The following is a 23533-nucleotide window of genomic DNA, read 5'->3' on the forward strand; positions in this document are numbered from 1 at the left end:
GTAGTAGTAGTAGTAGTAGTAGTAGTAGTAGTAGTAGTAGTAGTAGTAGTAGTAGTAGAAGTTGTAGTAGAAGTAAAAGTAGTAGTAGTAGTAGTAGTAGTTATAGTAGTAGTAGTAGTAGTCGTCGTAGAAGTTGTAGTAGTAAAAGTTGTTGTATTGGTAGTGGTAGTAGTAGAAGTACACATATTAGTACAAGTAGTAGTGGTAGTAGTTGTAGCAGAAGTAGTAACAGTAGTGGTAGAAGTAGAAGTAGAAGTATTAGTGGTAGTATTAGTTGTTGGTGTTGTTGGTGGTTGTGGTGTGTGCATCTTAGTAGAAGAAGAATTAAATAAACAGTAAAATTAAATTAAAGTGGATTAGAAGTTCTTGAAGATGTATCCATATATGTATTCTAATATCTTTCTACAGGTATTAACTAAATCGCCAATTCAGGCAAAGGAGTAATTATATCGCGTTGAAATTGATTTATCTCCTACTTCAACTCAAAACCACAAAGCACAAAGATATGTCGCTACTTGGAAGCCAATTTACTCCCGCCTAGGAGAGTTTACATGCAGAAACGATGAGATATGACAAGTACTTTGTATCTGAGATATCCAAATTTTAACTGTATCTATGAAAATTGTTTGAAGTAACGTGAGTAATTGCATGGTACGCATTTCGTCTGCCATAAAGGACTAACAGGCAGTTGGCATCTGAAATAATACTGTGCTACTATGGTAAGAAAATGTTATTTATTTAAACCTTTAAGTATGTACTTGTGACATGAATATGCATTATCACTGATAGGGGTAATTTGTAAACAGTATATTAACATTGCTCGTATATATTAAAATAGCACACGCCCATACGCTTTTTCGCTGTGACGGTAGCTTACTGGCATATCCATGTTCTTACAACATTTATTAATATCTATTATACTGCTATGCGTCACCGTATGCCTTATTTCAATAGTAATCAAGTCTCCTGAAATTGATCGCAGTTTAACCTCGCTGTTAATCATAGCTGTCTCGCTTTCAATACAAAATCATAAGTCATGAGGTTATCAACCTTGATAAAATAAGATGAAAAGTCTTGCATTGACGTCGGGTATTTCTGAATTGAATACACGTATTGTCCTTTACAAAACCCATTCCATCCATTGCAATGTTCCTAGAATATATCGTGCTGTGATTACAAAAACTGTCATATTGCGTTGCGCTGAAAATTAAGATATAAATGTACGGATATTATTGACGTTAAAATAGAATGTCAAATGATAAGGAAAATCAGAACCACATAAATACTCAACATCATAAAAAAGAGCATTTTGTATCTCGTTCAATCTTTGTTACCATACCATATTGAGTTGACATTGTGGCTATTGCTATAAGAAATACTGATTTGTTATTGGGTTAACTAAATTTTACGCAATATTTTGCGTAATATTCGTTGATTTTGAGTATATATGTGGTTTCAAGCACGGTGTTAAATGAAGGTTGTCTGAAGAGGAAGGAACATGCCATTGGAAAATGCATCCGAGCTTACTATGAATTTAAACCACAGTGACATTTTCCCAGGTATTTAATAAAGCGTGTTTACTTTTGCTTTGAGGAAATATGCGCACTAGCACAGATATGTGCACAACCCCATAGCATTAATTGTTTGTTCTGCTATGCTTTTATTAATAGTGTAAGTATATGTATATTTTCTATATAAACACCTTCATACAACCTGTATTGCATCCAATGTGTTTTATATAAGGTTAAATATTTGGAAACAACAAACGTATGATATCACTCATATCTTAACATATCTTACTTTATATGTAACATATGATAAGTGGAATAAATTATTCGTAAGAAATTTAAAAAAAGTGCTTTCTCACTTAATCGAATATGTTTAACCAAAATGATTTAAACATCAAAACGTCATCTGCAGCTGAATAAGCTTTTATGGTAAACCCATTTATAATTTGGTCATGCACACTTTACAAATGAGGCATATCAATTATTCAAACTAAATTATATTAGATTTATGAGTTATGTATACGTGCCTACATGTATAATAAGTTTTTAACTTACAAATTTTTAGATGAATTATTATAATTTCCAGAAGGTAATCCGGAACCCAATGTCCATTTTTCCCTTTTACAAAAATCATTTACAGTATTTTTTCGCGATAACGCCAGCGTGTTATGTAGGGTTGAAACCTGTTGAGGAGTTTTTCTTTTGATGTGGAAATATGTGTAATATATGGGAATAAGTAAACAATAATAAATGTAAATACTGATTTAATCAGTTGTAAAATATGTTCTTCACAGAAAATGTCTTTAAACCACACTTGTATATACTATGAAACAAACGACTCACAAGTATATGACCGAACACATATTAAAAGCGAACCTCCAGAAACATATTCATAAAAGTCGTTTAAGGCTATAGACCAAAATGGTCTATACAATTGAGGACGATAGATACAACGCGACATAACACATGAAAATGATAAAACTGGGGTCACCGCCTTAGACGGTAAATACAAAGTATAGGGACTTTAAACAGGTTTAATGACGCGTCGACAAACGCAATTACAGAGAATTCAAAGTGAGTGTCGTTTTTATTATCTATACGTTTATTGTAACTTATGTGTTATATACCATTTGTTATTTTAGAAAGAAGCATACTGTACCAAACATGATACTCTCAAATGTTACTCACGTATGTCTTGTCTGTTGCTCTGACAGTTTGTACAATGAAAACGTAGCTCAATATTACTGGTGTGTATATAATTATATTTATAATTATATGGTACCCTTTGAGTGATCAACAAATTCAACTTGTTACAATTCTATACATATATTATGCGATAGGGTACGATTAAAATAATGATTTGAGTACAAATAGGACGAATATCAATTCTTCATGAGCACTTTTGACAAGTTTATATTGAGAGTCAGTTTTGTCGTTTGATGTTTGTTTGCTTCGTATGAATTATTAATTGTCTTTGGATTACACTTTTCATTTTAATCTATTATATGAATTGCTTTTGGCATGTCGAAAATTTATATAAATATATATATATATATAGCGGAACGAGGTCACCTGCAAATCCACTAATGTAGTCTACGCTGTACACTGCGAACGATGTAAGATCTTTGTATACGTAGGGGAAACAGGAGATACCCTGTACCAGCGACATCTCCTTAACCTGTCCCGGATACGGACTCGACACAATGACCCGGTTGCCGAGCACTTTTACACAAACGGCCCCAGTGTCGCGGACTTCCGGGTCATGGGACTCGAGAAATTAAATGGATCGGACGAGTACCGGAAGACCATTGAACAACTTTGGAAGCGTAAACTCAGGACGTTCAAACCATATGGACTAAACACAAAAAAACTAATAAAAATGGCGCGCAATGTAACGTTCAATAATATAACGTCACTTTCGCTAAACATGATATGCTTCACAAATAAATGCCGCTGAAGAAGACCGAGAGGTCGCAGGCTACGGCCAATTTAATAAAAGCGTTTTATTATATATATATATATATATATATATATATATATATATATATTTATTTATATATTTATTTATTTTTTTTAACGGTTTAAGCAAATACATTTCATTCCATCACCTGTTCAGTTACTGCTTTTAAATTGAATACCGAGTGACAATTTACGTTTACTCTCAGGCCACAGGTGGCAACCGACTGGTGGTTGCTGCTTTTGACTTCGGAACGACGTATTCTGGTTGGGCATTTTCATTGAAAAACGATTTCCAAGCGGATCCGTGCAAGGTACAAGCGAAAATATGGGGTGGAAATCCACTGTCATCTTTGAAAGGTAAGTAGTCATACAAATAATACTTTACATTATAATCGATGGTACAAAAGTCTGCTACGAAAAAAAATTGCAGTTGCATGGCAAAAAAATGATACTGTGGTGGCTCTTTTTTATAAATTAGTCCATCGTGTGCCTTGTTACTGAACACGCATTGGATATATTTATAAATTATTTAACAACGGTTACGTATGAACGTGCATAACCATCATTTTAATAATGAAAATCAAATAAAGTATCGCTTTTTGCAATATAATAAGTATCCACTCTCAGTTTCTGTGTCTTCGTGATTAGAATAATCAAATCGGCAAATTAATTTGATTTCAGTAGACGCGATTATGTTTTCACCACACCACTTTTCTCAGAGCAACTTAATTTCGTTTTATGTTATAATCCTTTATAATATATTTGTTTGGAATGAAAGTGTTTGTAAAAATCAAATACGTAATGTTATCGCTAGTTTACTTTCATATATCATTGATAACATGTTAAAAATTGACATCAATAAAAAATGTCCTTTACTGTTAAGTAATTGATTCTTTGCCATACATACATAACGTCATTGCATTATAAGGTTCTCTCCTTCTGGTGCAGCTTATATATATATATATATATATATATATATATATATATATATATATATATATATATATATATATATATATATATATATATATCTTTGTATTTGTGTTTGAAGTATTTACCAAAATACTATGTTATTACATGTTAACCATATATAAAACACCTTTGGGGTAATACCGTGTTTTATTGTTCCCAGTACATTAAAAAATGATTATTGTCACGAGCTCTTTCGCGTGTGAAAATGTTTAAATTAATTAATCCATGGTATTACCCATAAAACAAACACACGTGTTAAATAATAATACTTTATTTAAGTTTTGTTTATAAATGTAGTGGTTTGGTTAAGGAAACACCATTCTATGTCAGGGTGGAATGCATATGATACGACATTGGTTTCAAACGAAATGTGTGGAAGCTGCTTTTAACCCTACCAATTGACCAATTGAATTTGATCATCTCGAACCGAGCAGAAACAATTAACCTATAATTGGGGTATAAGCTTATACACAATATAAGCAACAAAGAGTCACGAAGGTCACACTATAGAAAAGCAGACAAAGTTGAAAAATGGTAATAGCCCATTTTAAAACTGTTGAAGATGTACAATGGTATATTGTTCTGAACACTATTAAATATAGGTAACAACAGTGTTCTTCTTTATAATTTTGTGAATGCCACGTCACTGAATTAAAAAGATGACCTGCCATATTCTGATAAACATACATTTATATGTGGCCTGTTCTGAGATTTTTGGTCAAACGGGGTACATTGACAAATTTGACTTATTCACATTTTCAGAAAACTCAATGTAAGGTAAACACGGAAAAACTCAGATATTTGCAAAATTTCTCAGTTTAAGGTGAAAACGGCTGATTTAGAAATGCGTATTAAATAACAAAAATAAACGTAAATTGTCTTGATATATTTTCATGTTTATCAAATAATTTAATACATTTTTAATAAATCTACAAGTGAATATCTTTGGTAATTATTTCGTACATAGGTTTTGTTGTGTTGACTAAGATAGACTTAAGGCTATTAGGAATAAAAGGCTTTTTAAAGCAAGTTCCATTAGAGTTTTTGCGTTTCATGTACCTTTTAATTGCATTAATAATTCCTAAGAATAGTAAGTAGTTCGGATTGAAGTTAAATACTTTGCAAAAATCATCATAATTGTACAAAGTTAAATCTTCAGCGAATGCATTTTTCAAACCATGATTAAAAAAATACATTTTTGTTACCAATTGTTATGTCTGGGTTATAGAATAATGGATTTTGAAGCAAAAACTGATTTTTAAATGGATCTTTTCTACAGAGTTCAAAAAATGATTTTAATGTATCTTTCCAAAATGTATTGTTTATCTTGTGTATTAAGTTTTCAGTAGAGTGACTTCCACAATTGTATAATGTTTTACATCAATCATTGTAATAACAATATGTATCTATTTTCCATTCCCAGTGGCAATTTTACGTATCCATGAGCATTTAAGAGCATTAACAAAAGAAACAGGTCAATCTTATTTACACTTCTTAAAATAAAATAGTTTTGCGAATGCGTGGTTTGCCATTCCACACAAAATTAAAAAATAGTTTATTGATCTCTGTTAACATATTATGTGGTGGATTTGGCAAGATAGCAACATATGATTTAACACAGGTAATACTAAGGTTTTAATAACTTGAATTCTACCAATCGGGGCTATTAACAACGGTTACGTATTTTGTAATAAGGCTTTAATTTTCACAATATTATCAACACAATTTAGTTCTATCATTTTGTTAAGGTCAATATGAAACGTTTAACCTTACACGTCAAAAGTGTGTTGGTTCCAATTAAGTTTCCATCTTGATTTAATGCTTTCCGAGCTAAATTTATTTTTACCTATCCAGACTACTTTCGTTTGTCGAAATAAACTTTTAGCCCTGAGTAGTGTGTGACGTGTGACAAGTCATATAAGGTTTTATTAAGAGATTCTGCAGAGCCATCCAGGAGTATAGAATTATCGTCGGCAAATAGTGAAAATTTGTATTCTGTGTCTTCGATTTGAATTCCCTTTATTTTAGGATTTGACCTTAGTTTAATAGATAATATTTCAGCGCACAGTATGCCAATGTAGCAATTGAGCGGATCTCCTTGTCTGCAATCGCGCTGCATAGGAAACACATCTGATAAAAACCCGCATTGCGTTACCGCCGATATCCCGTCTTTATACAGTACGTTAAACCATTTTATAATGTCAAGTCCTAAATTAAACCATGATAAAGTCCGATTAACAAATTCCCAGGACAGTGAGTCGAAAGCCTTTTCAAAATCTATGAGCAACAGCAGACCCGGGATATTGTTTTCATCTGTGTAATTAAGAATATCGTAAATAAGTCTCGTGTTCTCTCCTATGAACATACCCTTAATGAATTCAGTTTGATTATTGCTTATCAGTTTATCTATTTAAAGCTTCATTCTGTTCGCAATGCATCCGGAACACATTGTATATACGGTATTTAGTAAAGTTATAGGGCGCCAGTTCTGCAAAAATTGTTTAGGTTTATCACGTTTGGTAAGCAGGTAATTATGCCTTGTGTTTGAGTACCTGATAACTTTTCACTTATAAAAGCATGATTATGAGCTCTGCAAACAAAAGTACCCACTTTTGGCCTAAAAGCTTTAAAGAAGTCAATTGTAAAACCAGATGAACCTGGGCTTTTATTGTTTGACATGTTTTTTAGCACAGTCGAAGCCTCATTTATTGTGATCTGCCCTTCTAGAAAATTTGATTGTACACCTGAAAGTTTGGGTATTTCTATGTCATGAACATAACTATTTAAATCAGTATCATGTAAATTTACATTTTGAGACTGGTATAGTGTTTTACAGTATAAGGCAGTTTCTTTAAACACATTGGTTATCTTATATAATTCCTTTTTCATTTATTAAGTTGGTTATAGTTTGTGTCGTATAATATTATTTTTCCAGGTTACAAAATAGTTTCGAGGGTTTTTCACAATTTTAAATCCATTCGGCTCTGGACCTAATAACGAACCCTTTTAATCTTTTACCATATATATTTTTAAGTTCAGCTTTTAAATTATTGATATTTTGAACATTTTCATCCATGAGATTTGTTTCTAGTTTTTAATTTAATTGTAAGGTGCTATTCACGATTATTTGTCGATTTCTTCTTATATGAACTAACGATATAGCTTTGTTTCTTATCTTCATAAGTAAAGTGTCGAGAAAAAGTCGATCGTGAATCGTGAATTGTATGTCTTCGTCTTTTATTTCAGAAACGTTATCAAAATTATAAATGGGGACCATATATTGTTGCTTTATTTCGATTATTTTATTATTTATAGTGTTTAGGTATTCGATATCACCTAAGAAACTATTGTTATGTTTCCATAGACCTTTGCAATGGTTAGGGGTAGAAAAATTTAAAGACATTATTACAATTGAGTTATCAGATTTGAAGCTCGGTAGAATATTAACATCGAAAAATAACGGTGATAAAAGCGGTGATAAAAGAAACAAATCGAGCCTAATTTGTTGAATAACACTTGTTCGTCTCCATGTGTACTGTTTTAAAAACGGATATTTAACTCTGAAAGGGTCGGACAAGTTGCGTTCTTCAATATGCTTTATAACCGTTTTTCGTGCATTTTTATTGTTCACAGTTTTATAATTATCGTAATCGAGTGTTGGATCTAATACTAAATTAAAGTCCCCACACATTTACAAAGAATCGTAACCAATCGCATCGATGTTTTCGAAAATATTGTTAAAAAGGGTATCAGTGTTTGGCCCATATAAAGTAACAATCGTTAAGCGTGTTTCACCAAGAGTAATTTCTAGCAGTATAAAGTTTCCTTGGTCGTCATCATAAACGTTATGATAATTTGAGGAGCCATAACACATAAAGAATTCCGCCCCATTCTGAGTAAATAGTGTTATATTATTCGCGAACAAAAGGTGTGTCTTGAATACATAAGGTGTCACAGTTTGTATCTTTTAAATATTGAAATACGTGTAGCCTTTTCTGTTCACCCTGAATGCCTATTCAGTTTAGAGATAGTATTTTAAGGGAACACATTTACAAGAAGCATGAAATAGTCGATTATAGAGTTATAAAGCGAGTGCGTCGATTTGAGCGTAAAAAGCAGGATTTCCATATAGCGAATGGGAGCAACAAAAAAAGAATAAACCATTAACAAACAAACATAAAAGAAAAACAACTGACTACAATATATATAACAGCGGCTTGGCTAAACAATCCAAGTACTAACTAACATCAGAAACAGGTTGATTTAAGACTTATTTTGCTAGAAGTTATGTTAAAAAATGTATTTTCGTAGTTTTTCATTGATCAATATGTATACCATTATAATGCATTAGATTGATTTAATTTAAAAAAATCTAAATGTATAACACTTTGGGTTCCTATGAGCGATTATTGTCGTTTTATGTGTTCATAACAATTAACATAACATAACAATAACCCTGTTATTTTTGCAAGAGTATTCTTGAATTAACACTTATATTTGTTTTGATTTTCAGGTATCAGTACAGTTATTACTCTTACAGAAAAAATAGGTTTGACAAGCGTGTTATTTTTTCTTAACAAATGTCACTTATCTACATAGTAACAACAAGGTAGAGCTCAGAAGGACATTGATACTGAATAGGACAGTGTAAATGTATTTAACATCCACATTTCTCTCAACACTGCAAACAAAAGAAGTTAGAAGGTAAAACTAACTAAAAGTATTGAATTAAAATAAATATATGATCTTAGGTTCTCCACTTCTTATACCTTCAACACCATGACTGGTTTCACATTAAACAATTAAATGAACAATCTTTGCATTGAAGGTATCTAAGTGCATACATTTAACATCTTTGCACTGAAGGTGTTTAAGTGCATAAGTTATTAGTAACACTGACTGCCCAGGGGCATTGATTAAAAATATCACAGTGAACAGATTTATTTCCCTTTCAAAACATGAACAAAATCCCAGTATTGGTATTATGAAATAGAGTCATCCTGCATTACATAGTATATATATCAAAGTACTATCAATGTCCTGTCTCCTGTGTATTTAATGTTTTTGAACTGGCCTTATGATGCATGCATACACTCATGTCAAAATATCATATCTTTCATGCATACAGGATAAAACACAACTTGGAATTTTATTCACTCACAAAAAGTGCATTTGGATATTAAACTCACAAGAGCAAAAATAGGACTTGAGGACATGTTAAAAATGCACGATCATTCTAAAGTAAAAACACATATCATTGTAATAAGTATCAGTATAAGTGTAAATACTTCCTGCTAAACTTCAAAAAAAGAATAATTAGTTACAGAGCAAGTGCATTTCCACAAACATAGCAGACCAAGGCAATACACATAATAGGTTTATAAGTATTATGGAAACCATGAATCTGAACTTCAGACTGATTACAATACATAAGATCATTAGGCTTATTTGCATATTCACACTGAGACAAACACATACAAAAACACATGCATGAACATAAACAGTAACAACGCACTATTTAAGCATGTATGCATTCTTGATAGCCAAAAACATTAAGCATGTAGTTATAAACAGACTAGACATTTATACAACAATGAATAAGATATAAACAGTATCCAATTTTTTGTTTTCTGACAATATTCTTACAAACATAGGACTGATTTTGAGATATAATATTATACAAGTTTGATGGCAGTGTTAATTTCGCAAATATTGCCACTTCATGCGTGACGATTAATCAGTCAGATAGAGCGTGACATATGATCGGTACTTCCTAAACCGTTCAAACCCGCTCAAACTGGCTCAGAATATTTTGAAACAAAAAACACTCCAAACGGCGTATATAGCGTTAAAGGGAAATATTTAAAATAATTATTTTGTTTCACATAATTTCATAGGTACTTGTTCTTTTTTTTCCAAATGTACATTTTATTGTTTGATGTTTACACCGGAACCAGAAACTACGTTAATATACATAAATAAGAGATGGAATTTCTCATTCAACTATAATAAAACAAATATGAACTTCATTTATTAACATTAAATGTAAACAAAATATATAAAACTGTAAAAGGTCACGGTCGTCATTTTAACTTTCGTTTCCAGTTGTAAATATGTTTTTGGTAATTGTTTTGGACATTTTACCATACAAATAAAAGTTGATTAAAAGAATAACATTCACATTGTTCCAACACATGTTAAATCCAAACACTACTATAATCATCAGGCTTAAATCGGTTTGAACATGTGTTGAAAAATTGTGTGAAGCTATAACTTATTGATGGCCAACTTTGGTAAAAGGGAAATAATAAGTCAGCACATTGACATGAAAGGGTCAACACCAACTACTTGTTTTATAGAAAATACGTTCAAGGACTTGTCTATGCCGATGATTATATTGCTTAAATAAGATAAAAGCGCAAATTTTTAGCGACGTCATTTCGAAGTAGTTTTCTCATTAAGACGCTTTCAAAATTAGCACCAGAAGCCTCAGAACACTGCCACAATTATTTATACAATACTTTGTATTCAATATTATATTTATTCTGATCAGTCAAGCCACAATTCCCGGTGTTTTTAATCAGTAACCTCAAGGTATTGTCTAATTGTCTAATAGTATTGGCTTAAAACGAGAGGGAAGGCACCAGCCGTTTTGACGAAAGAGTAAACAAAAATTTATTGTAAACGTTAATAAAAAATTACTGCTACTAAAATTCGTGTTTTTATAATGATTTACTTTAATGACTGTGATAACTCATTCTAATTCAAATCACAATTATTTATAAAAAAGGAGTCAATAGTAATAATAGGGCAAAACAATATAAGTTTTTGTTTTTAAAACATTTGTCATATTTCAACACACAACATCAAATCGATCTAATTTTTCATTGACACGGAACATCAAACATTTATATTCTGGTCTTGACATACGAATCGATTTTATATAAATGTAGCCTCATTGCACTATCGAGTGGATAATGGCTCTAATGCATAAAAATAGGCAATATTGTTTTGAAGATTCCAATGTTTCATCTCTCCTCATCTTCGCCTGTGGTCCCATCCGTCAACCAGCTTTATCCAGGCCTCTCGGTTCTGGGCAAGTCTCTCTAGCTTCCCCCATGTTTGGTCCATCTGCTAAGCATATGTATCTAGATCACGGCATCCGATAAATTTAGGCCACCCTTTCTTCCTGTTTACGTGGCGGCTAATTTTAGAGATTGCCTTGTCGTATTGGATGCAGACTTGCGAAGGGTTTGGCCTATCCACCGCAAACGTCTCTGATGAATGTCTTCATATACTGGCTACTGCTTTGTTCTTTTTCATAATTCGTCATTGGAGATCATGTCTTGCCAGCGGATCTTGAGGACCTTTATGAGGGAGGTGTTGATGAGGACCTGTATTTTCCGTATGGTGTTGACGGTGGTTATCCAGGTATCTGCTCTATAGAGGAGTAGTGGCTTCATGATGGTATGGAAGAGCCTTATCTTAAGGGTGATGCCAATTTCGCTGGATCATCTGATGTTCTTCAGCTGATGGAAGGCTGCTCGTTCTTTACCGATGCGGGTTCCGACATATGCATCCGTTCCTCCCTGGATGTCGTGGATGCTGCCTAGATAGGTGAAGCAGTCCACCTCCTCCAGCGCCTCACTTTGGAGTGTAATGGGTGTGTTGTTGGATGTGTAGTGAGGCCCGGTCAAGCTGAATTCCATTCTGTTTCAGCTTCGTCGATGTCTTCATTACCCAGTTTATTGCCAGCATGAACAGGACAGGTTCAAACGCGTCAACTGCAAAGGCGTCCGTGAGCTGTCTGCCATGAATGATCTTGCAGGTCATTCCTGCACAATACTTCCTGATGATTTCCTGGCTATCCGTAGTGTCGAATAAGTCTTCATTGGGACTCCCGGTCAACGCTGTCGAACGCCTTTTCATTGTCAATTAAGTTGACATTCCAAGGCGAATTCGACTTCAGAGATTGTTCAAAAATGATGCGCAAGATTGCGACCTGGTCCGTGCACCATCGCCCTTTTCAAAAGCCTGCTTATTGGTCACGGTGATGTGGGTCTACTGCGTCTTTCATTCGGTTCAGCTGGATGCGATTTAACACCTTTCCTGGGATAGACAACAGTGTGATTCTCGTAGCAGCATGTGAGGTCGCCTTTCTGAGGAAGCTTGATTAGCAAAGCATCTGTCAACTCTGTTGGAATTTCTTCTTCCTCCCATATCTTTCTGAAGATCGGGTGTAGATGCTTTACACTGTTTCCCACATAAGCTTTAAGCGCTTCTGCGTGTATGCTGTCAGGTCCTGCAGACTTGCCGTTCTTCAATTGCTTGATGGCGCTGGTGATTTCTTTTGTGGGAGTGCAGCACTTGATTTGGCAGATCGCTTGTAGCTGGCGGAATCACCGATGGATTCGAAGGTGCTGGCCTGTTGAGTAGGTCCTCGAAGTGCTTAATCCACCTCTTCTTCTGCCCTTCTTCATCTTTACTCCTCCATTTTTGTCGCTGACTGGCCTCTCTGGCTTGGCAAGCTGTCCTGCTAATCTCTTTGTGATGGAATGCAGACCTTAAGTTCTGTTCTGATAGGCTGCCTTTTCCGCCTCTGTTGCTCCGATTTTTAACGATTATTAGCGACCAATAGGGGTAAGAATTTATAACAATATGAATCTATCAAAACATTGTAAATTAAACCATAAGCACGCTGCAAGACGATATTTTAATATACAATACATGCAGTTTTGTTTTAACAGCAGATAGTCAGATAAATCAATTTATGATGAATGTAAAAAGCTTTGCACCACTTTACAACACATACAACATCTAAAAACAAATATGTTTTAAAACATTTTAATATCACTACGTTTCAACCATAATTATATAAATATAACTTTCATAGTTGGATAAAACGCGCCTTAATTGTTTATATCAGATGATTAGATGTAGGGTTTGTTCAACGTTGAAGAGATCGTGTTAAACACTATTAATGTAATATAATTGCCTTCTTCGCATGCAAGATGAATCTCGCTTAATACTATAATAGGTTTCCTAAACCTCTTCTAAACGCGCGGGTTGTTGGAGTGCAAAGTTCCTTATGCCAAATTTAAATATACGTCTTCACTTGCACGTGTGTAGGATATTCATGTCCTCCTTCTTTGCCCACCGACGAATAACCTCCTCGCAAATATTTTGTGCTTTAACTGCATAGACATGTATTGGGAAAAATGTAAGCAGTCGTTTCTAGTTCCTGATTACGGATCCAATCTGATATGCCTTTGAGTACACACTCAGTACCTGTTTGTGTTTCTCTGTACCCATCTAATTGATAAAATTTGTCTGTTTCTAAAATCGATGACCTTGGTGTCTCGTGACTTTCCCCAGTCCTCTTTACAGACTTCGTTTAGGTTAAGTACCTTCTATTTAAGAGGTCATTAACAAAATCATAAATGCGCAAATAAGTTATTTTCTGCGTGTATATTATACCACAAATACTATTTAAAAACTGTCGAATATTCTCTGAATAGTGGCGTGGCAGAAAAGCACAATATTAATGTTTTACATGTTTCGGGCGAAAAGCTTCGACTGATATTTAAATTTAAACTAATCAAACATGCTCTCCGTGATGTATATAGCCTAATCAATTGAAACAGAGACTCATTTTAAATTATTGTCATTAAATTTACAAATTACCAAACTTTATGATTTCGATGAAGAAATGTTTATAGTGATAATGTGTATAAGTCATGATGAAATGATTATCGTTACTTAAATTGACGTATGTTTTCACTTGGTGGTATACATCATTGAAAAAAGGACTAGATTCTTATCGATAACTGATATGAAGTTGTGTTGCTGTTGTTTTGTTGTTGTTATTGTTGTTGTTTCATTTTTTATGAATTGTGCTTAGCAATAAATACTAAACATTTGCAATAATTGTTTAACAATTTCAATAAGGACCAACATGTGTGTTAATCGAACCGGATGGCAAAACCTTGGGAACGTTCGGTTTCGATGCAGAGACGCGCTATAGCCAACTGAGTTTTACAGGAGAACACGCAAAGTGGTACTATTTCCACAGATTCAAAATGATTCTTTGGAACAAGGTAATTAACTGTTTTGCAATAATTGTGAAAGTCATGTTCCATTTTTTTTATAAAGTAACAAATATAAACCATTATAATAAATCATAACATATTGGAATTATATTTAAATCGGTTATTCCAACAAATTATTGTGTGGTAAACCCAACTTAACGATCACAATGTCGAATGTTTATTGGGTGTTTATGTTCACAGCCGATACATAAGGACACAATGCTGGATGACGAAACTGGTAAAAGCCTTAGTGCCATGACTGTGTTCTCGTTATCCATAAAGTGAGTCACATCCTGCTGCCATATACATACATTACAAAGCGAACATGGTTCCTCACTGTTCTTAAAAAACGTAGGGTTCATTGCAGCGTGAGTAGATGAGTGAAATGAATAAATGACCAACACATTATATTACCATTATTCCAAGATTTTTTTTGTATACAATAGAAATAAGCTGCATCATATAACAATATAACAGGAAAACTCGTCATACCTGAATGTTGTTTAATCCATTTTTAGTGTAATCAGTACAATTAAAAGATCTTAAATAATCAAGAAGAGGGTAATTTTGAAACAATTATTAGAACCCTGCAATTTATTTTGTATTTGTTTCCAGATGCATGGTAGATGATTTGACCGCTATGGTTAATCAGCGGATTAGCGGTTTGGATCAGAAAGACATTCATTGGGTACTTACAGTTCCAGCGATATGGAATGATGCAGCAAAACAGTTTATGAGACTCGCTGCTGAAGAGGTTTGTTACTTCTATATATGCCTTTCATTTTCTACTTATCAAAACGAATGTGTCACCTGACAAGCTTCGGTCATCTCTACGCGAATTTTTAGTTGGGCGATAATCCACGACGGACCAATTAAAATGACAATATTAATTATTTTTGACAGATTGCAATGAAATAAATAACTTATTAAACTAGAATGTTTGTACAAATTTCAAATCATTATACAAACGCGGAACAATCATAACAATACAACTGTGCACTAATGGATTCGAACCCGGGACCCTTCAAACGAATAACAAACTCTGTAAACCTAAGCTACGCAGGTTTGGTAAGAAGTGGTAGTTGAAAAGATATGTTTGTAATGTTTGTAATACACGTTTGCGATAAATCTTCGATGAAAAGCGTTAGAAGCGCATGATCATGGTTCTGATTTTGATTGATTGTGTAGGGATGAGGTAAATGACCCCATTTGACCACAATTGTCAGATTACGTGTAGACATTGTCGATAAAAACATAATGGCCACGCTTCATAAAGTTTGATTAATAAATGCAGCTTTAGTGGTGACCGCGTGTTTGACATTTGACATTTCTTTCAACTGCACAAGACTCAATTTCGAAGTTTACTTAGATATTATCAAGATAAATTTGGAATTTAGTGTCATTATTGTTAAATACATGTTGAATATTTGAATAATAAATGTGGCAATATTGTGCTAACAATGCTTTTTTAGTTCAGCTGACCTTGATGTTAAACCCATCTGACCAAAATTAGAGCTTTTTTCTGCCCTTAAAACCATGTTAGTCAAGCTTCGTCAATATTGAGCCAATATTATGTCATTCATAGCAAACGCGGTTGCATTGCGACTCTTAAGAACACGATGCTCAATAGAGCAAAAACTTATAGGAACCAGTCAAAAATAACGAATTTCTTATTTTTCGTTCTCAGAATCCCAAAACACAAGAAACCTGGAGATGCTGATTGTGTACAGGAGGTTAACTACCTTCGTACCAAGCTTTATACTTGCTTATGTTATTTCAAACGCGTGCAAGTTTAAGAAAGGCATAATAAAGTGTCAGAAATAAACGTCAAGTTTAAAAAATAATACCAGTGGTCAACCAAATAACAGTCCTATTAATGGGCATTTGATACGAATTGTTATTCAGTTTCTCAGTTCAAATGTCTCGCAAAAGATTTTTTTTAATCTACATGTCCGAAGTAGCACAAAATCAGGTGTAGTTTTCTTACAAAAAACATAACTAAGTATTTTGATAAATAATATGTTTATTGTTATGGGACTTCGATCGTTTGGTTTTAACTCTGATCAGTCTACTAACTCAGACGAAGTGCCTACGTTATTCGTTTGAATTCCAGTTTATCTTGTTCACCTTGTCGTACAAAGCTGAAGCATCAATTTGAAAATGCAAAATACCTAAATCGATTATCCATCTTTAACAAGCAAATTTTGATTTATTTCTCTTTAGTAGAGTTCTGTATGATTGATCGTAAAACCGTAAGTCACCATAACAGTTTTGTGTAAATCTATATTATATATAGATTATGACACCATATATGTGGCTATTATGTATTAGTTGGAATCAGTTTAAAGTAGTCGTGCATTATTCCTAAACTGTGATCAGTTAGTGTATCAAAAAAGTTCGTTGGTTACTTCTGGAGTTTCATTTATCATATATTTAAAAATAAGACGATTATCCGAGACATAGACAACATAAAAACTTGTATCTACCTGCATCCCAGATTATTTTAAACCACGATCGCAAAGGATATTGCACATTGCTTAAATGGCTGTAATCTTAAGTAACCCGCAACATGTTAAACAAAACAACTTCGGATTTCTTCTGTTTCAAAATTTGTACAATATCACCAATTCACATCTATAATCCACAAGTTAGTATTATTATCTTCATCTGAGGAATCACAATGATCTACTGCACAAGAAATCACACCCTACCTTCCACTTTTTGATGTATTCATTACTTTACCCATTATGCTTAGCCAGCTTACCAGTATATCATTCGCCTGCCATCCCCATCCAGTGCCAAACGATCGCTGCATGGTATGTAGCCTCCCTCTCAAGAGTACTCAGCCTCTTTAAGACAACAACGGCTCACTGTGAATATCCGTAGCAACAATCAACTCGAATAGCGTACTCAGTGACCCATACTCTGCATCACTTGCTTCCTATATCCCTACACACTTGTTCAGTGTGTGTTTTATGGACTCCATTGGAAATAAGCTTTCAGCTTTATGGATTATCCAAAGGTACTCAGCATTCATGCTCATATGAACCTACTAAAGTTAAAAAACGTCCGTATAGTTAACAGTATGCATACAGAAACAGCGTTTTATTTGTTGCTCTTAAATTGTGAGTTTGTTTTAATCAGCATAGTCTTAATTCCTTGAAATATGTGATATACTCTCTGTTTATATGTGATATATTATATGGCTTATGTGTCGTATATGTGTTTGTGCTATTGACCGTAAATGTAAATAAAAAATAAATAAAAACACACTAATCTGAAACTATTGGTATATTAAAATTATAGGCTATGTTTCAAAAGAGTTTAAATACTAACCGGCTTCATGTTGCTGATTAATTTAATCTTACCTATATTTTCTAGTTAGATATTTAAAGCAGCTGCAATTAATATATTTAACCGTTGTTTTATTTGAGCGGGGTTAAAGTTACAAGTTCTTTATTATGTAGATGGTCCCTATGATTCATATACGATGACATGGTATCGTTATTTTGTATTGCATTTTATTAAACATCTTTTTAATTTTATTTTTTTGAAGAATTGTGTCATGTTAAAATAAAACGACAAGTCCCTACAAGCATGTAGCTTCTTGTGGTGCAATATTCTTACATTAAGCTGTTGTCTTCAGTGGAAATGTTAAACACATATTAACGTTATAAAACGGCAATGTTCAGTCCACGAACATATTGTTTGTTGTGACAGTAAAAATAAGATACCAGTTTTGCAAACTTGTTAGGTACTTTTGACTATTCCTGTTAAAGTTATATAGTCATTAATTGCAATATCGACCATTAATTCTTTTACTTTTGTAGTATGTGTATAATGACATATAAACAGCTTATACAGTATATGCATTTTGTAACACTTTCCATCAACAGAAATTATTTTAACCTAATTGACATTGAAAATTGATTCCTTATCGATTGTTTTTCTTTGAGGCTGGAATATCCAGTACACTGTTGACGATTGCATTAGAACCCGAGGCTGCATCTATATACTGCAGACACATCCCCGTACAAGTAGGCGAAACAGGAAGTATTTCAAGATTTCAACCGGGCCACAAATACCTTGTTTTAGATGCAGGAGGTAAAAGCATCTAACTAACTATCTTAACGTGTTTAGAACTGCGTGATATACCCATATGTAATAACATTGGTAACTCTCTGCATAAAGGCTTATTCCTAAAAGCGCTAACTATACGATGATTTTTTCTAAATTGTTATCAACAAGAATGAGAATAGTAGAAACGTGCATTTACTTCGTGTTATCCTGTCGCAAAAAGTTTTAAGAATTTGCTCTAGGTGAAACAAATCTGCAAACAATATTGATTTCAACCCTGCTCTTAGCAACTAGATGACACAATGAAATTAATTTGTTTTAAATACGATTAAACAGTCAATTCTAACATTTAATACCCTTAATTTTTAAATCAAAAGTAAGTAAACAACCTGTGTTGTAAATACTGAACACTTTACTTTAAAGAATACAAACATTGATCTTAAGTGAGAAGAATCGGGTGCAAAAAGGACACTGCGGGCAGAATTTAAAACATCTTCGATTTTCAGGTGCGTAAAGCATTGTAGTACTTTGTGTTGACTTTAAAGATGGATTATTATTGTATATAGGTGGAACAATCGACATAACTATACACGAGGTATGCGACGGAGTACAACTTAAAGAACTATACAAGGCTACAGGCGGAGCCTGGGGTGGAAAAATGGTGGACAACGCTTTCCTGGATTTTATCGCTGCATTAATAGGTAAAAGTTTGTATAATGTTCTTCATCGGATCTAATCAATATTGTAAAATGTATTTTTTAATGTACCAAGCAAAAAACATTATTAGAGATTATAAGATTTTAATTAACTAGTATCTCAAATAAATCGCATAGATGATTTTTGAAGTTGCTATGTATGTATGTATTGTGTCCTGTATAATCACGTATATGAAAACTAATATTTCACTTACTATTTAGTTAATGTTTAATGCAAAGGAATAATATCATTTTCACGCGATTTGTAATTGTTATTTAGGAAAAGACATGCTAAAGCGGTTCAAAGAAGAGCACATGGAAGACTACATAGACCTTCTCCGTGACTTTGAGGTTAAGAAACGAGCTACGGACTCGACAAGTGAAAAACTTCTGATCCTTAAAATACCGTTAGCTCTTATTGAGCTTGTAAACAGCAAAGGACGTTCATTTCAACAAATTGTACAGTCTTCACAATACGCAAAACAGGTTCTGCTTATTTTACTATTTAGCATATGTCTATCATTTTGTCAGTGTGAATAAAACGATTAATTATTTTAGTCGTTAAAAACTAACTATTGTCATCATTTTATTCAAAATATAACAATTTAAAAGGTTTTTGAATTATTCGATGTTTAATCATTATATATATTTATAGTTATATTTATATTTTAGACCATTCTCTCGGGTGACAAGTTTCGTATTGATATGAACATTTTTCGGTCATTCTTCAAGCAATCAGTTGATGAGATTGTTCTTCATGTGAATCAGCTGCTAAAGATGGATGAGGCATCGGGCGTGGATACAATACTGATGGTTGGAGGATACTCAGAGTCACCGATGCCGAATGAGAGCATCAAAAAGGAATTCGCAAGACTGAAAGTAATAGTTCCGCCTGATGCAGGTCTTGCGGTTCTAAAGGGTGCTGTAATATGTGGACACTGTCCTAATTTTATCACACAAAGAGTGGCCAAGTATATCTATGGCGTGAAATCCAAGAGGCCGTTTGTTAAGGGAAGCGATCCTGTAGAAAAACTAATTAAAACTGATCTTGGGGACTATTGTGATGACCAATTCAGCATCTTTGTGCAAACCGGTCAAACGCTTAATGCCGGCGAATATCAGTTCGAAAAGAAAATAGGAACTGCATTCATAGTTAACAAATCTTTCAACATTGATATATACACCACGACAAACAAAGATGTCAAATACGTCACAGATGAAGGATGTACGAAGATAGGTTCTATGATTGTTCCAATTTCTGGTAGAGGTATTGATCAACGGGTTATTGTTCGATTTAAGATTGGTGGCACCGAAATAAAGGTTGAATGCAAAGAAGAGACTACTGGTCGAATTACTAGCACGTCCGTCGATTTATTGACATAACTTCGTCCCTTTGCGCAAACTCAATAAAACATTTTAGAATACCCGTTGATAACATTAGTTAAGGAACACAACGGACTGCGTACATGGTTTTCAGCAGCTCAAAATTGTTAAGCCTTGTTCCTAACTAGGAACAGGTCACGAAAGCGCTACATAGACCAAACAATTGAAATAATAGAATTAAAAAAAGCAAACAACATTGGATTAACACCTAAGAACTGTTTATTTAAATGATTCGGATTTTAAAACGATTAAAGCGATATCCTAAACTTTAACTTGGTCCAGAGTTATTAACACATAAGATTTTGGTGTAACAAAACAGCAACGAAATTCATATGTCGTACTCTGATTTCAAGCAATTGATATGGATTTATAAAAATGTCATTTAACAACCCCATACAACTTAAAACAGTCCAGAGGAAAACATTGGGTATTATAGAAAAAGGAGCGCAAAATAAAAACAATATTACCCGACCTTCCTACACTGATGTTTGGAGATGTTTTGGAAACATTACATTTATTTTCTAGACTTATTTAAAGTCACATTATGGACGATTACAAGCGGCGCATAGACGATCAATTAGGTTTCTAGGACACATGAGCTTCCAACGATATCGTGCTCTCAACTGCATTGTGTTAAGCGGTACAAGACCGATATCGCTACACCGATTCACATCTGCCTAAAACGAAACTTGATTATAACGTTACTTTCCTGTCGCTGAAGTGTCTTATTATTTATGACAGTTCATTACTAAATGTCATACGTCATGTATATTATGTTCAAGGATTTTGTTTTGCCTGTCAGATATGTGTTTGTTACGTTCATTTGTAGAGAATATTGTAAATCCGGACATGCCGTCCAGGAAGTCTATCTTCGTTGGATAACAATCAAATCTTTGTTGTTTATTTTCATGTTTGATGATAAACATGATAAATTAGATAGATTTAATTTACATTTGGAATAAATATGTTTAAAGATTACTTAAATAATGTCTACGCGTTATAAAAACGAAAAAATAATGGAAGTTGTTGAGTGATCGATAAATGACAGTGCACAACTATTTTGAATTTTACACGCTTTAATCGATACATCTTTTGTTTAAATTATTTCTATGTGATTTTTATGTTTACAATATTTTTTTCTAGTATAGTACTTCTTATTGCGATATTTCGAGAAATATTATAACGCTAATTTGATTCTATAAATTGCTGTATTAAATTTATAGAAATACATACGTTGAAAACGTGCATATGATGATTGGTTTACATATTTTCCTAGAGAAACATTTTAATTTTTTATCTTCCTATTTATATGTTCGCAAAATTATACTATATTCTACGTTAAAATATCATGTGAGACATATACAAGTTTATTATCTTTTATAGAAATATAAATAACAGTTATACTTAATACACGTAACTCCTTACTTATAATAATATATATTTTACAAAACAATAAGTTAAGATCATGTTAATTTTAAATTATACAACTATCGCAATTGCATAAAAAGTATATTGTGTACATACGTCCAATATACATGAATTGCAAAACTCCGGACACATTATGGAGAGAGATATTAATCTGAACATTCGCTAGTCGTTTTTTAGGTCAAGTGACCAAAGCCTTTCAAATACATGGCAAATCATACAACAAATAATTTAGCATAAGTCGTATTTAGCCAGTGTCACCACCTTTAAACGGTTATTGCAGAGCATATAATGACTTAACTTATGCAAAGTATGCCGAACATGGCTTTCAACCAAGCATTAATCACTTAAAGAAAACATACATAATTGCGTAATTTGTCGACATATGGCCGCTAATAAAACTAGTTAACATTACATTATGCAAACGACTGTTACATTATCAACAATTTAATTGGGATTATATAGTTCAGTTTGTTTAACTCGTTTATATATTGATAGATACGTATGACAGTCACCTTATTAAATATAACTGAAAAATTTACAATGGCACAAAATTGCATGCATCTTAAATTTAACAACATTTTTCAAGTAATGTAATAAACCAGTCGTGATATTTTAATCCAAATAAACTAATAATTGTAAAAATACGGCATTTTAGAACTTTTCTTTGTTTGTCAATCTGGTTGACGGTCCCTTTAAGACTATACATGTGATTTATTTTGAAGTGTGTTACTGTATTATTAGCCATATAAAGATACTCTGAGGCGCGATACTTGTAATTAAACGTCTTTTACAAACCTAGTACACTGTTTAACATGACCAGTAAAACAAAACTGAACAATAGCGTAGATCGAGCCCCAAATAAATTGACTACCCTGTATCAACCGTTCAAGGAAACTAAGCATCAGTGTGACAAACATATCTTGCCAAGCACCATTCTTTATCCAGTATCAACGTTATACAGACGAAAAGTTGTCATTACTTGATTGCGCGCCAATCATAATCTATTCAGCTTCCATGACGCCATTTAACATTTCTGACATTCTATGAAAAGTTACTGATCATATACTGGAAAATACAAGATCATCATGTTACATGGCATAACATATTGAAAATTTACCGTCCCAGTAACTGGAGTCAGAAAAAAGTGTAAACGCAGATATCACAAGATGTCTTCGTATTTATTTAATTAAGCCTGTCAATGCGTAAATGATGAAGGTTTAGCAAGAATACATGCGTGTTAAATTAAACAAATATAGGCATGTCTGATTTTTATTATTCGCATGGCTAATAAACGAAAGGGACACGCAATGAAAATATGAATCCTTTTTCGATGATGATATTACGCGTGTTCTTTTAAAAAAACAAATATCGTCCTTATCGTTTCAGTGATCTTTTTCTGAAGTAGGTCTACTTAATGTGCCTC

General features: G+C 33.2%; 1 protein-coding gene across 2 annotated transcripts; it reads left to right on the forward strand.

Annotated features, from left to right (window-relative positions):
• The first annotated feature begins 551 nt into the window (after positions 1 to 551).
• LOC127850762 (heat shock 70 kDa protein 12A-like) lies at positions 552 to 21927 on the forward strand. Of its 2 annotated transcripts, XM_052384050.1 has the most exons (9): positions 552 to 719; positions 3674 to 3824; positions 14388 to 14536; positions 14729 to 14808; positions 15143 to 15281; positions 18484 to 18631; positions 19171 to 19305; positions 19580 to 19785; positions 19972 to 21927. In XM_052384050.1, exons 1-9 carry the CDS (start codon positions 717 to 719, stop codon positions 20680 to 20682), a joined length of 1722 nt encoding a protein of 573 aa, XP_052240010.1. In that variant the 5' UTR covers positions 552 to 716; the 3' UTR covers positions 20683 to 21927. The 2 variants fall into 2 exon arrangements, with proteins under 2 accessions (XP_052240010.1, XP_052240011.1); XM_052384051.1 differs by lacking the exons at positions 552 to 719; positions 3674 to 3824 and adding an exon at positions 6516 to 6617.
• Positions 21928 to 23533: the final 1606 nt, after the last annotated feature.

The sequence above is a fragment of the Dreissena polymorpha genome, chromosome 11 (assembly GCF_020536995.1).
Source record: "Dreissena polymorpha isolate Duluth1 chromosome 11, UMN_Dpol_1.0, whole genome shotgun sequence".
Taxonomy (NCBI): Eukaryota; Metazoa; Mollusca; class Bivalvia; order Myida; family Dreissenidae; genus Dreissena; species Dreissena polymorpha.

Bases quoted from the DNA above. Each gene is read 5' to 3' on its own strand.
- LOC127850762 (XM_052384050.1), top strand. The intron at 15,282-18,483 runs GTTTGTTACTTC...TTTTTCTTTGAG, and splicing joins TGAGACTCGCTGCTGAAGAG to GCTGGAATATCCAGTACACT. The intron at 19,786-19,971 runs GTTCTGCTTATT...TTTATATTTTAG, and splicing joins CTTCACAATACGCAAAACAG to ACCATTCTCTCGGGTGACAA.